Source organism: Nycticebus coucang, chromosome 14 (genome assembly GCF_027406575.1).
Source record: "Nycticebus coucang isolate mNycCou1 chromosome 14, mNycCou1.pri, whole genome shotgun sequence".
Lineage (NCBI taxonomy): Eukaryota > Metazoa > Chordata > Mammalia > Primates > Lorisidae > Nycticebus > Nycticebus coucang.
This window is the reverse complement of record NC_069793.1, coordinates 49,234,047-49,248,476: the sequence shown is the minus strand read 5'-3', so window position 1 is coordinate 49,248,476 and position 14,430 is coordinate 49,234,047. Positions and strand designations below refer to the sequence as shown.

Here is a 14,430-nt window from a genome sequence, read left to right as displayed (position 1 = left end):
CCTATTCTTTCTTCAAAGCTCAGCTTAAATGCCCCTTCCTGTCTGAAACCTCTCAGATGGGTTTTATCCGGCTCAGTTTTATTTTCTTAAACTCTCAAAGCAGCTGGCGATGATCTCTTTTGCGACCCTGATCGCATTGCCTTATAGATCATGTGCCTGTCCCCCAAGTCAATTTACTTGATTCTTCATCTTTATGCCCTAGAGTTCCCGGCACAGCAGTTGGTCCTCAATCAATGCTTATTGAATTGAAGAAAACTGATCTATTTTTCTACAGATTGAGAAGCTGCTAATGGAGAAATGCTCAGAGCTCTCAGCAGTCACGGAAAGGTAAATTTGACCTCTGGGTCAGAGTCTGCCAGACCCTTACTTCAACAGGGGAAGGGCTGGTGTCTGTCTCTTGAGGGAGAATGGGAAGGGGAGGCCTGATGGCAGTTTAGGAGTTTACTTTATCTGACTTTTATCTGAAACTTTAAAAGATTCCCTTGGAATTTTCTGCCCCATTTTCAGGCCCTGGGGATAAGGTAAAGGGCAGAGAAAAGGGCCAGGCATAGGAAGAAAGGGTTTTCAAAGAGTTGGTAACAAGGAAAAGGTTTCTACGACTGTGAGGAGGCTCCAGAGCTTCCCAAATCAAGGAAAGAATAAGTCAAGGTGAAAGTCATACACCCACATACACACACACACAACACAGACAATCACAGACACTCACTTACTTATACACAGATATATAAACACACCCTCACACAAGCACAGACATATACTCACACGCACTTCTCCAGGTTTCATAGGCATAAACATACATAAGTTTACACTCAGACACACACACATACTCAGCCTCACATGTGTACACACCCGGGTGTGTGCTGACACTCTCCTCACCCTTCCCAGCCCCTGTGTTCTGCAGGAGAAATGTGGATTTTGACATGCCCTGCGGCTCTTGGGGTCTTTGGCTTTCCTGGGTGGAACATTTTCAGGCCACAGGGGTAAACTTGAGCCAGATTCCATCTGTTCTTTCTGTCTGGGAAGAAAATCCTCAAGGGCCATAGACGTTGCCATACGCCTATAGCACTGGCAATACCTCGCCCTCCAGAAGCCTTCTTCACAGCTTCCTGCCTCTGAAACTCCCACCCCACCCCCAGGCCTGGAGCAGGCCCACATCTGGCCCCTGCGGTGCCCCTGTGCTGCTCCTCAGCCCTCCCAGTGGCTCACCACATGGTTCCTTCTCCCCAGGTGCCTCCAGGTAGAGAACGAGCATGTCCTGAAGTCGATGAAGGCCTGTGTGAGTGAGACCCTGAGCACGCTGGGCCAGCACTTTGGCCAGCTGCTGGAGCTGGCCCTGACACGGGAGGTGCAGGTCAGTGCAGGCTGGGCTGTGGCGAAGGGCATCATGGGGACTCTTGGGGGACAGGGGAGACAGAGGGGCTGGGCCAAGCTGGCAGAAGCTGCTCACATGATCTTTCTTGGGAAGCATCCATCTGAGATCACCAAAGTCAATTCCAGCATCTGGAGAGACAAAGCTGCAGAGCTGAGCCGAGCCTTCCTGAGCACCTAACCCAACTGTGCATTCTCCATAGATGAAAACTGCAGCCCAGAGAGGGAAGGTGCTTATCCAAGGTCACACAGCAAAGTGGTGGCAGCCTGGCATTTGTTAATTATACTTTTAATATTATTCTCATTACCTAGAACTTCTGTTATTATTCATAGCGCACTGAAAGACTTAAGGTACCCACCAGGAATAAGCCAATTGTGGAAATCCTGGTAAGAGAGAGGAATCTAGAAAAGTCCTATAGTCCTGCCCCTGACTCCAAGCAGGCTCATGCTTGATTTTAGAAAGAGGGGGACACTTTGTAACCTGACAGATCTATTTTTAACTGGTGGTGAACCTCTCTCAGCTTCATTTTCCTCATCTATAAATTGAGGAAACTTCCTCAGGAGAAAAGTGACAGGCCTAAGCAAAAACACATGGAAGGTGCTTAGTGCTTGGTATGGGTTAAATACATGTTATTCCCCACCCTTGCCCTTTGCTATTTTAAGAGCCTCCCAGTAAAGCAGATTCCATAAGGTTCTCATTATGAAAGGTATTTACATGTTATTTATAGTTACAGAAATATTGTGTTACATATTTGCCATTCTTTTCCCACCACCAAATAAAAGCTTCCCACAAATAACAAATCCCTTTCCATGTCGGCTTCTCTCCAAATTCAGGCTCTCTACTGAGCCCAGAGTTTCCTTTCTCTCCTTGAGCACTGAGCTCATTTTGCCCAGGGCCCAGGCCCTTCTGGCCAGAGACACTTGCCCATCCTGTCTCAGTCCACACTCCTCCGCCCCACAGGGCTTGGTCCCATGTCCGTGCAGCTGGTCCCAGACATTCTCTCCCTCCTAACCACAGAAAGGTCTTCCAAGGTCACTCCCCTTGCCCTGACAGGCACGAATGGGAGGAATAACTTAAGGTTGGGGCACTGGGGCAGCCACTTAATGCACACAAGCCAATGTTGACATCACAGATAGGGGCAGGTGGTGGCTCAAGTTGGGGTCCCCAACCCAAACCAAACCATCAAGTTCAGAGGAAACCACAGGACATGGGAGCCAAAGTGAAGAAAGTGAGGAGCTGATGACAGAGAAATGTTGAAGTTAGCAGTGGGGAGGGGCCAGGAGGAACGTCTGAGCAGGGCCCAGGTGCCGGCTGCAACTCTTTATGCCGCGTTAGTAACCACCTTCCTAGAAGTGCCAGGTTCAATTAAAGGGGCTGAAGGTGGCGCTTGTGGCTGGATGGAGTAGGGTGCCGGCCCCATATGCCAGAGGTGGTGGGTTCAAACCCAACCCCAGCCAAAAAAAAAAAAAAAGGTGGGGGGGGGCCTGAAATGGAAGTGGTAGGTTGGATTGTCAGTGAAAATCAGCTGAGTTTAGAACCAGTCATCAACTCTTTCTACCAGGGAGCAGGGGAATATGTGGTCTTTAATCCTGTAGTTCATGAGATCTGGGATACGCTCCCTAGGCCTGCCAGGAGCGTACTGGGGCCTTTTGGGCTGTGTACTTGGGTCCATTCTGGTTTCCCTTCATTCTGATCTTATTTAGGGTAGAATTCCTTATCTGGCACTCCCACTTTCCTGGCTGTCCCCTGCTTTACCTCTAGGTCTGACCACCTGGGTCATTGAAGCCTGGCCTGGGAGTGGGGCAGGATCAGTGACTCCTCCTTCCTCCCCTGGTGGGATTGGCAGAATTTTGTCCTCTATTCATCTTCATATTAGTTTCCTTTCCTGGCACTTTCCCCCTTCCCTGCCAGGGTGTTCTGTGATGTAGTATCCTCTAAGCCCCTCTAAGGACTGAGCTTGCCACGCTCATAATATTTTTTGGCTGATCTTTAGCTTCTTTTTACATTAAAAGTTTTCCATATAGGACAGCAGAGACACCAGCAAATATATTGGCTGAAGGCAGGGTAATTTGTATTCAGTGATGTTAGCATGTGTTTCCTAAGCGAGGGACTCAAGTACTGTCTCCTAGGATGCTGGTAATTATACCAGTAGCCTATATTTGGGGTGTCTTGATGTAAATGAAATCAAACACACTTCTTTGCGTGAGAACTTCCCCTGTGATGCATTGTACATCTTCTAAAGCGTCTTCACACATTCAGTGTTCCTTATCTGACTTGTGGCTTCCGTATGTGGGGTTTGTGTTGTCTACCTGTGACCAGGACAGTACATAGCACAGAACGTTAAGCAGTATAATCAAAATTTACAGGGTCACAGAATTTAAAAATTGTTACGATTAAAATGCCTATTTGCTTATTCTGAAGTGTTGGTATTACAGGAAATGCAATTTGGGAAATATTCTTCTTCTTTTTTTTTTTTAATCATAGCTGTGTGTATTAATGCGATCATGGGGCATCATACACTGGTTTTATATACAATTTGACATATTTTCATCACACTGGTTAACATAGCCTTCCTGGCATTTTCTTAGTTATTGTGTTAAGACATTTATAGTCTACATTTAGTAAGTTTCACATGTACCCTTCTAAGATGCACCGTAGGTGTGGTCCCACCAATTACCCTTCATCCACCCATCTTCCCCCGTCCCCTCCCCTCCCTCTTCCCTTTCCCCATATTCTTAGGTTATAATTGGGTTATAGCTTTCATATGAAAGCTATAAATTAGTTTCATAGTAGGGCTGAGTACACTGGATACTTTTTCTTCCATTCTTGAGATACTTTACTAAGAAGAATATGTTCCAGCTCCATCCATGTAAACATGAAAGAGGTAAAGTCTCCATCTTTCTTTAAGGCTGCATAATATTCCATGGTGTACATATACCACAACTTATTAATCCATTCGTGGGTCGATGGGCACTTGGGCTTCTTCTATGATTTAGGAATTATGAATTGGGCTGCAATAAACATTCTGGTACACATATCTTTGTTATAATGTGATTTTTGGTCTTCCTGATATACCCAGTAGAGGAATTGTTGGATCGAATGGCAGATCTATTTTTAGATCTCTAAGTGATCTCCAAACGTCTTTCCAAAAGGAACGTACTAGTTTGCATTCCCATCAGCAGTGTAAAAGTGTTCCCTTTTCTCCACATCCATGCCAACGTCTCTGGTTTGGGGATTTTGTGATATGGGCTAATCTTACTGGAGTTAGATGATATCTCAAAGTAGTTTTGATTTGCATTTCTCTGATGATTAAGGATGATGAGCATTTTTTCATATGTCTGTAGGCCGTGCGCCTGTCTTCTTCAGAGAAATTTCTCTTCAAGTCCCTTGTCCAGCCTGAGATGGGATCACTTATTGTTTTCTTGCTAATACGTTTGAGTTCTCTGTGGATTCTGGTTATTAAACCTTTGTCAGAGACGTAACCTGCAAATATCTTCTCCCATTCTGAGGGCTGTCTGCTTGCTTTACTTACTGTGTTCTTGGCTGTGCAGAAGCTTTTTAGTTTGATCAGGTCCCAGTAGTGTATTTTTGATGCTGCTTCAATTGCCCAGAGGTCCTCCTTATAAAATACTCGCCTAGGCCGATTTTTTCAAGAGTTTTCCCTGCACTTTCTTCTAGTATTTTTATAGTTTCATGTCTTAAGTTTAAATCTTTTATCCAGTGAGAGTCTATCTTAGTTAATGGTGAAAGGTGTGGGTCCAGTTTCAGTCTTCTACAGGTTGCCAGCCAGTTTACCCAGCACCATTTGTTAAATAGTGGATCTAATGTACAGAACACCCCTGTAAAAAGAAGTTTGTGAAGCAATAGGCTGCCCAGCAATGGGAGGGGCTGCCTTAGGAACTTCCTGTGACTAAGATGGGTGAGCTGTGGCTGGGGGTGGGGATGGGGGTGCATGGGTAGAAGGCAGAGGTTGGATTGAATGACGCGTAAGGTTTCATCCAATCTTGATGATATGTAATTCTATGAATGTGGGCCTTGTGGGATCGTGGACTGAGCATAGAGTTGGCAGGTGTATCAGGGATCAAATCCTGACTGCTACTTACTGGCTGTGCAAACTTGGGCAAGTTATTTAATTTCTCTGACCCTTGGTTTCCTCACCATGGGTTGTGGTTAGAGCTAAATGAGATAACACATGAGTAATTGGTGGCAATCTCCTGATTGTGTCATCTGCTTTATTCACTAGAGACCTGCCCTGCCTTAAGTGGAACTAACAGCAAGTTTTGCTAACATAGCCTCCTAATTGTTTATTAAGATGATATAACTAACTAGGTTGTGGAGAGGGAGAATTTAAAGGTTACATGTTAGGGGCCACCAAGGGAAAGTTAATGAGCACTAATGATTAGCTTACATGAAAATCAAGGATTAGCCATGTGGGAGTTAAGAGAAGACTTGACCTACAAAGATGGATTTACTTGAAGACAACTGAGGGGACTCTATTGACCAAATTGACTCTTGGCTGTATCTTTCATTCCTTGGTCAGCTTCATGTGGATAGATGTTATGTTCATTCACCCAGTCACTGAGTCAATAATTTCTATTTTAGTTTCAATATCACCTTTATGCTCATAAAACTAAATGAATCTTAGCTCTGTGGCTAAGTGATTGTGTTAAAACTTCATCTCACAAGTACATTTCTCCTGATTGACTCAGGCTGAGCTGGACAATCTTAGTCCTCACCTGAGTGACAAGTATGTATCCCATGACAAATGTCAGACCAGAGGACCTTCCAGAGAGGGCGGCAATAAGCTGAGCATACTCAGTTCCTTTTTCCAAACTCCCCAATCAGATAACTCTCCTCTCTCAGTGAGGTGAGAAGGAGAGGTGGGAGCAAGACCAGCGGAGGTGACATTGCTGAAACCACCAGTGCTGTGGTTTCACTGGAGCATGGCTGGATCACTTGGGGGATGAGGCCAACTGTCTGTGAGCAGTCCCTCCTATCTTCATGAAGCCATCCTCCCAAATAACAACCTCTACTCCGTTGTGAATCCTTCGGAAATCACCATGGACAGTTTAGAATTTGCTTCCAGAAGGCTTGGAAATTTCTCATAATATTATGGTCATTAGGTGAACTCTAAGGATATTTAGGTTTGCAACTATAGCTCAAAATTTGCTTCCCATTGTATCTCCAACTCTCATATTTCGTTCAGTCATAACGTCCGATAGGTAAGCAGAGGCTGCAATGAAATTAAATGGCAGTACATAGATAACCCAAACATGTTTTCCAGCTGAGATATATAAAGATTTTCAAAATTTTAATATGCCCCTCAATCCCATTTAAAGTTACCTAGGAGAAAATAAAGTAAAAAAAAAAAAAACCCTGAACCCTTTTACTCTTAATATAATCTCATTGATTTACTTATTCCGTTCTTCTCAGCCAAGAGGGCCTTATGCTAGTGTGTGGGGAGTTGCGTTTCCCTCAGCACCTGCAGTCCAGGATGTGCCTACAGGAATAGGAAAGGTTCCTTTAGGATTTCTCAATTTGCACTTGTCTTTCCTGCCATGAGTGGAAAGGTCCACAGATCCCTTAATATTGGATACATAGTAATATCATAGCATTATGCCTATGCTCCCAGAAAGTTAAAATGGGCCAGTTCTCACACTGGAAAAAGTCTCCAGTTGCTATTTTGTCCCAGGACTCTGTCCTTAAGGTTGCCAAAGGCCTTAACAGACAGTCGTCTGTAGCTGAGGAAAAGAGGACGGTGGTGTGGCGGTGCTAGCTGCAGCCTTAGCGGGATGCCAGCCGGCTTGTTTCTGGTGTCCATAGTCCACAAAGATTTGTGAACACTCACTCACTAGCAGAGCCATAGGTTAACTGTGATACCGTGTTTGCCAAGTATGGTAGAAGAATGTCTCCTTTCTCCTGGAAGGGCATTTGAAACGTTTTCTTCTTCTTGCAAAGTCAGGAGTTTCTAACTTCTGTATAGGACTTGCTTGATTTGCATTCTTTCCCATCGAGTATTCAAACTGTCTTAATTTCTAGCTCCCTCGAAACTCTGTGTTTCTGCCACCCTAAGCTGCATTAATTTGGGCTCCTTGAAGTGACTTAGACCAGAGGTCTTCAAACTACTTCAAATGCATTGCATTTCCCAGGTTCCCAAAGTTTTCCCTGGGCAAAATGCAGGCACATATTGATTTAAGGAAATGTATTTCTAGATCTTCAGTTTTTGCTTTCCTTCTTGAAAATGATCTTCCGAATAATACACTGAGTTTTTTATAGCCCCCTCTCATTATTTTCCATACGAAAGGCAGACTCTTCATCCTTCTTGAATCTTATAGTGCATTGCCCTGCTGTGCAAAAACCTTGGATCAGAGTGGGGCATCAAAGGAAATGTCTTAATTCACAAACCATAAAACCCTTAGGCCTCCAAGAATTATTTCCATACTTTATACATATTTATGTTGGAAGAAGCCTTAGAAATTGTGCATGTTTCTCACCGTGAGAATTTTCTAAATTCAGATAAGTGGTAGAGTATATGGTTGGAGGGGTGGTTTTTAAAGTTTCCAATTTATTTTATCTTTTCTATTCATTTATTCTCAAATGGTGTTAAGGAGGGACATTCCCTTAGACCAGAGCAAAGACAGCATGGAGAGGATATATCAAATACTGAAGACAGCTTTTTTTTTTTAGTATGTATTTAAATATAATCAACTATTTTCCGCTATTTTTCACACTCATTCCTAGGATGTGACATTAGCTGAAAAGTATCTTTGGAGACCAAATATTCTAACAGTTAACGATGCTGATTCTTTTCAATGTAACCAGAATTGTTAGGAGAGTGACCAAATTTTTCCAGGTATATTGGATAAAATACGGATGCAAGTTTTAGATAATTTTTTTTACACCTTTGATGTGCATTAAGAAAGTAATGAAAATCTATTTTGTCAAAATACCTTTCGAAATATTTATACTGCTTTCTACTTCTTGTTAGCAAAAGATATAATTAATTGTTAGCAGCTGAACTAATTAGAATTAGGCAGGATAGGGTGGTGCCTGTGACTCAAGGAGTAGGGCGCCGGCCCCATATGCTGGAGGTGGCGGGTTCAAACCCTGCCCTGGCCAAAAACTGCAACAACAACAACAGAATTAGGCGGTATATACCTTAGGACAGTTTGCTCATGAGAGCCATTAAAGTTGATCAATTTATTTATAGTTTTTAAATTCTCAGTTCTTCACATTATTCTTAGTAAGGCATCATAAGAATGGAGAAATAAGAATCCTATATACTCAATTCTGATATGAGGACAATTAAGGTCCTAGTACACAGTGGGGGGTGAGGGACAGGGAGAACTGAGAAAAGGAAAGAGGGAGGGCATGGGGAGTCAAGGGATAGGGTTCATCTTTTGGGGGTGGGACACAAACATTAGAGGGTCCTTATCTAACAAAAGCAATCACTGTAACTTGCTTCTGTGTATCCTTTGCGAAACTTGGTAAATGTAGAATGTAAATGTTTTGGCACAGTAACTGAGATAATGCCAGGAAGGCTATGTTAACCATTGTGATGAAAATGTGTCAAATGGTCTATGAAGCGAGTGTATGATGCCCCATGATCATATCAATGTATACAGTTATGATTTAATAAAAAAAGCATAAAAATAAAAAAAAAAATAAATAAATATAAAGGGGAAAAAATAATCAGTTCTTATATAATTATTCCCTAAAGATGAACACCAAAGTTTAATACATATATATACCTACTTACTGAAGGAATACTATGTCTTTTATCATATCTTAGATTTATTTATTAATTTATTTTTTTGAGACAGATTCTCTTTGTTGCCTTAGGTAGAGTGCTGTGGCATCACTGCTTATGGCAACCTCAAACTCTTGGGTTCAAGCAATCCACCTGCCTCAGCCTCCTGAGTAGCTGAAACTACAGGTGCCTGCTACAACACCTGGCTATTTTTTAGACATGGGGTCTTGCTTTTGCTCAGGCTGGTCTCCAACTCCTGAACTCAAGCAATCCACTCACCTTGGCCTCTAAGAGTGCTAGGATTACAGGTGTGAGCTTCAGATTTACAATTAACTTAAAATATTAGCTACATATTACTTTCCATGATTACAAATTCAGTTGTTTTATTTTGGCTTTATAACATGCAAATAAATAAAGTTTTATTTTAGGTCTACTTTATTTTAATATTGATGATTTGTAGCATTTTCCCTTAGGCAGTGATTTTTAAAATTATGTCAGTATATGTATTTTAGCATTTCTTAAAATACATATAATTTTTTTTAATTAAAAAATGTAATCAAGTCTTTATTGAGAGACAGTTGAGTCTGACTCGTGGGTTGACTAAAAGGATTTCTTTGCTAGTTGAATTATTGGGTGGGTATTTTCTACAAATTAAATAAGCAAAAGATGTGGCTTTAAAGTTTTGAGAAAATATATTTGAAAAATAAAAATATTTTATTAAAAATTGTATTGGCAATGAAATTAATAATATTTTGATTTTCCCAATCCTTTCAGGAAAATTTGGGTGATCTAAGGTGCTCTAAGTGAAAAGTAATGGTTATAATTGATAGTTATTTGATAAGTCTTGGTAAAGTACTTTCAGAATGTTTCCCAGAAATTGAGAAAGTGAACAAATGACTCTGACGGTTGGGTAACAAATGCTTTTGCTAGTCAAGTGGTTTCCAATTCTTTGCTTTTAGCAATTTAGAGAAGGACCAATTTAGAGGAGTTAACACCTATCAGATGATTAAAAATAGTGTTTGATGATAGATCACTATGCAATTATGTAACTTGGAAGGTGCACAAAGGGTTGGGCAAAATGGCTATACAAACTCTTCCCATTCCTCTCTTGATTTATGGGAACAAGATTTTTCAGACTTTACACCTAAAAATATAGCAGTAAGTCAATATTCAATCATGGATACATAAATGAATTAGAAAGCCTAAAAAGGATGAAAAGACTCATTCATTTCATTAAGAAATATATTTATCAAAAAATTTCAATTTTTTTTTTTTTTTTTTTGCAGTTTTTGGCCAGGGCTGGGCTTGAACCCACCACCTTCAGCATATGGGGCTGGTGCCCTACTCCTTTGAGCCATAGGCACTGCCCAAAATTTCAATTTTTATGATTTATAATTATTTAGAAAAATGCATAGTTTTGACCAATTGTGCTGATAATAATTGTAGCAATAACTCAACCACGAAAATAATTTTTTTGAAAAGCCACTTGGAGTCTTAAATAACGGGAAATAAAATCTCAAATTTCATGATAAGCATGATAAGGGTAATCAATAAAACACTTTAAAACTTAAATGCATTGCATTAAGGTAAAATTCTGAGGGAAAATGAAATGAGAATATAAATTTAGTGATGAAAAGAAAAGATACAAAATGTTAAAGAAAGAGATTATTCATGCGTTTTTAAATGGATAATGCTGGTATCAAGTTGTTTTGGTATTTGGATTCCATTGAACACATATGAAAGAGTGACGTCATGGTTTTATTTTATGTCAGTATTTACAATCTGCTGGAAATTTTATCTTTCCCATTTTTTTTTTTTTTTTTGGAGTTTTTGGCCGGGGTTGGGTTTGAACCCACCACCTCTGGCATATGGGGCCGGCACCCTACTCCTTTGAGCCACAGGCGCTGCACTCCAATTTTGTTTTTTAAACTTATAGTAAATGACTTTAGCTGCCAAATTAAAAATGTGCAAAGAGTCACACATTTTTCAATTTTCTTTAGGGCTATAAGAAAAAAATTTTTGACATAGGATTGAGAAGCACCACTAATTCTATATCATGAATTATCCCCAAAATTCATGTCCCCACCTCTTACTAGAGAACTGGTTAGGCCATAAGACCCCTACTGCTAGAGAGGTTTTTCCACATTTGCTGCTTTGAAAGAATCACCCTTGGCAGATACCTGACTGGGGGCGCTACTGATGGTCCTGAAGTCTGACCCCACAGGCCCAGAGAGAACCAGAACCCCTGCCAGGTGCTTCTCAAAATAGCATCTTTCTATATCTTTTGAATATTCCAGCCTTGAGTAGTATTTCTTTATGCTACATCTTTTTTTGCAGTCACAAACTCTTCCTTCAGTGTTCTCATTCCTTCTCTTAGTTTCCTATTCATTTTTAGAGAGACTAGATTGAATTTCTAATTGTTTACTCTCCTTCTCACATGGGTCTCTTTCCTTCTCTAACTCAGAGTAAATGTAGCAACTAGATCTGAACAGCTTTCCCCACTTTTACTTCCCTTTCCTTTTCAGCACATTTTTTTTCCCAACAAACCTTGGGGGATTTCCCTTATTGAGAACAATGAAATAAGTTATATTCTGGGTCTGCCAAAAGCCTCCTGTTCTAACAGATCTTATTCATATCATATTTACCTTCCTAAACAGCTTTTTCTTTTCCTTTCTTATTATATTATGTATTTTCTTATAATATTTCTTTTCTTTTCTTATTATATTATCTATTTCTTATTATATATAGGTGTAATAAATATATATGTATATTTATTACATATATGTATAAATGTATATATGTATGAATATATATGTATATTTATTACATATAATATAATATAATGACTAGCTACCAAATTAAAAATGTGCAAAGAGTCACACATTTTTCAATTTTCTTTATATGTATATTTATTAAACTCTTGAGACAGAGTTTTCTGCCATGGCATCAGCCTGGCTCATAGCAATCTCCTAATTCCTGGGTTCAAGCAATCCTCCTGCTCAGCTTCCTAAGTAGTTGGGACTACAGGTGACCCCCCCCACCCTCCATAATGGCTGACTAATTTTTCTATTTTTTGTGGAGTTAGGGCTCTCACTCTTGATCAGGCTGGTCTCCAAATCCTGAGCTCGAGTGATCTTCCTGCCTCAGCCTCCCAGAGTTCTGGGATTATAGCATGAGCCACTGCACTTGACCTTCAATTATTATTTTCTCTTTAGTATGTCCAGTCTTTATGTGTCTTCCTGCAGAGTCCTAATTTATACATTTCTCTGGCATGTTCCCTTAGGACACAGGAAATACTACACCCTCACTTCTCCAGACTGTCACCTGGAAATTTATCCTGTAATTCTTTGAATAGTTCATGCTTCTTTCTTTCTTTTCTTATGTTCCAGAACTCTCTTAAAGCATAATAAAAAATTCCAACTACACCTGTTTTTATTGTATCTTATGATTTTAAGTACCTTAAGAATTTAAGCAGGTTGGGTTAGATTGAATGATTCTTCCATTCATTGTGGCATCAATAGAGGTAATATTCAGCCAGAAGATGGTTTGGAGAGTCCTAGACAGCTTCACTCACATGTATGGTGCCTTGGAAGGATGGCTGCAAAGCTGGGCTCAGTGCTGAGTGTCAGTGAAGATCCTACATGTGGCTTTTCTACAAGACAGCCTTAAACTTCTTACCTGGCAGCTCTGGGCTCCCAAAACAGTATCCCAAGAACTCTAGGGGGTAGGGTTGGGGGTTGGGGGGAGTCTTTAAGGCTGCTTATGATCTGGCTTTGGAAGTCTTAGGACATCATATTTTGCCAAGTGGTAACTTTTATTGGTTAAGCAAAGCTCTAAAACTAGACTAGATTCAAGGGAAAGGGAATTAGAACTCATCAGTCTATGGAAGGAGTAGAAAAGAATTGGCAGCCGTCTATGATCTCCTGTCAACTCTGCCTGTGTTGTATGCAACCCCTTTGCATACATGTCTAACTGTGGACTCTCTATCTAAAGCTCTAGGAAGGGGCTTCCTAATATTTTCCTGGATCTCTCTGAGAGACTTGTTTCAGCCTGTTCTTTGAGAGTTTACTTCACTTTTGATAGATTTCACTGGACTTAAGTCATTCTTTCTGGTGGAGAAACAATTAACAATATATCCTTCTTTCTAATTCTGTATGTACAGCAGTTAGTCCGTATGCATCTCCTTAACTTCTTTTATCCCTTTCTCTTGGTCTAAAAAGATCTTTTTTTTTTTTTGTTCCATATCTGCCTAAGTCTATCTTTTAAGAAAATATTTGTCATTCAGCCTATCTTCCTTAATTTTTCACCACTCTTCTCATGATAGAGAGTGAGACTTATTTTTGAAATTGCTCTAATTTTTGCTTGACTTTCTGGGTAAAAAACCCCTGGAGTTCTAGACTGTTGCTTTGAAGTAGTCACTAACATGGGATTAGATGGGCAACTCCTAGAAGGAGGAAGGAGAAGCAGGCAGGAAAAGTCATGTTGCAGGCCTGACATCTCTAAAAGGAAAGGGGGAAGGAAGAGACTCACAGGGAGCCAAGCCAAAGTCATCCATTGGAGACCCCACAGTCAGGCTCTGCTCAGTCACAGCTGGGAGCAGCTCGGGAGTAAAGTAGTCTTGACAAGGACACAGGGACGATTCAGAGGAGCTGCAGGAGCAGGGTCCCCAGTCAGCTATGCCTCTTGCTGCAGAAGCTCTGGTTCCCACCACACGGCATAAAGTATTAGATGTGAGTGGGAAGCCAGGATGGAGAGCCACTCTCCTTTGGTGAGAACTCTGAGGCTTCCAGCTTCACTACATGTACCTCCAGGCGAGGTTCTGCCACCATTAAAGGAGATGCATTCACTGACTTTTGAAAATGGAAAATCGGATTCCCAGGGGTCAGGGACCAGCTTCACCCTGGATCACATGTGTAACCTTGGTCATGACTATGTCTTAGTTTCTTCAACTGTGAAATAAGATTCGGACAAAAAATTTCTGAGATTCCTTTCCAGTTTTGAGATAATTGTGATATTTAGGGCCTTGAAGACTTCAGCAGAGCCTTTAATCTCACATCACAGATTTATGCTGTGGAAAGGATGCTTACAACTTTTCTTTGTCTGAGATCTGATTCACTGAGACATATCTGAGGTGTAATTACTGTATATATGTGTATAGACATTAACATGAAATTATTCTCCCACTTAAATGGTCTAATATTAGCAGCTGATTGCAAAAGACATTGGGTTTGAATTGTTTAGTGTAATGCTAATTTGCTTCAAGTGCAAACACTAATCAGGAACATTAGGTAATTATCATTTAGATACAGGA

At 40.7% G+C, this 14,430-nt stretch overlaps 1 protein-coding gene across 5 annotated transcripts in view; it reads left to right on the top strand.

The window, feature by feature from the left end:
• INSC (INSC spindle orientation adaptor protein) overlaps window positions 1-14,430 on the top strand; it is a 133,621-nt gene that overhangs the window by 61,682 nt on the left and 57,509 nt on the right. For all 5 annotated transcript variants that reach the window (XM_053562570.1, XM_053562571.1, XM_053562572.1 and 2 more), the window contains exons 4-5: window positions 275-327; window positions 1,228-1,351. In XM_053562570.1, coding sequence (XP_053418545.1) covers window positions 275-327; window positions 1,228-1,351 — 177 coding nt within the window. The remainder of the gene's footprint in view (window positions 1-274; window positions 328-1,227; window positions 1,352-14,430) is intronic.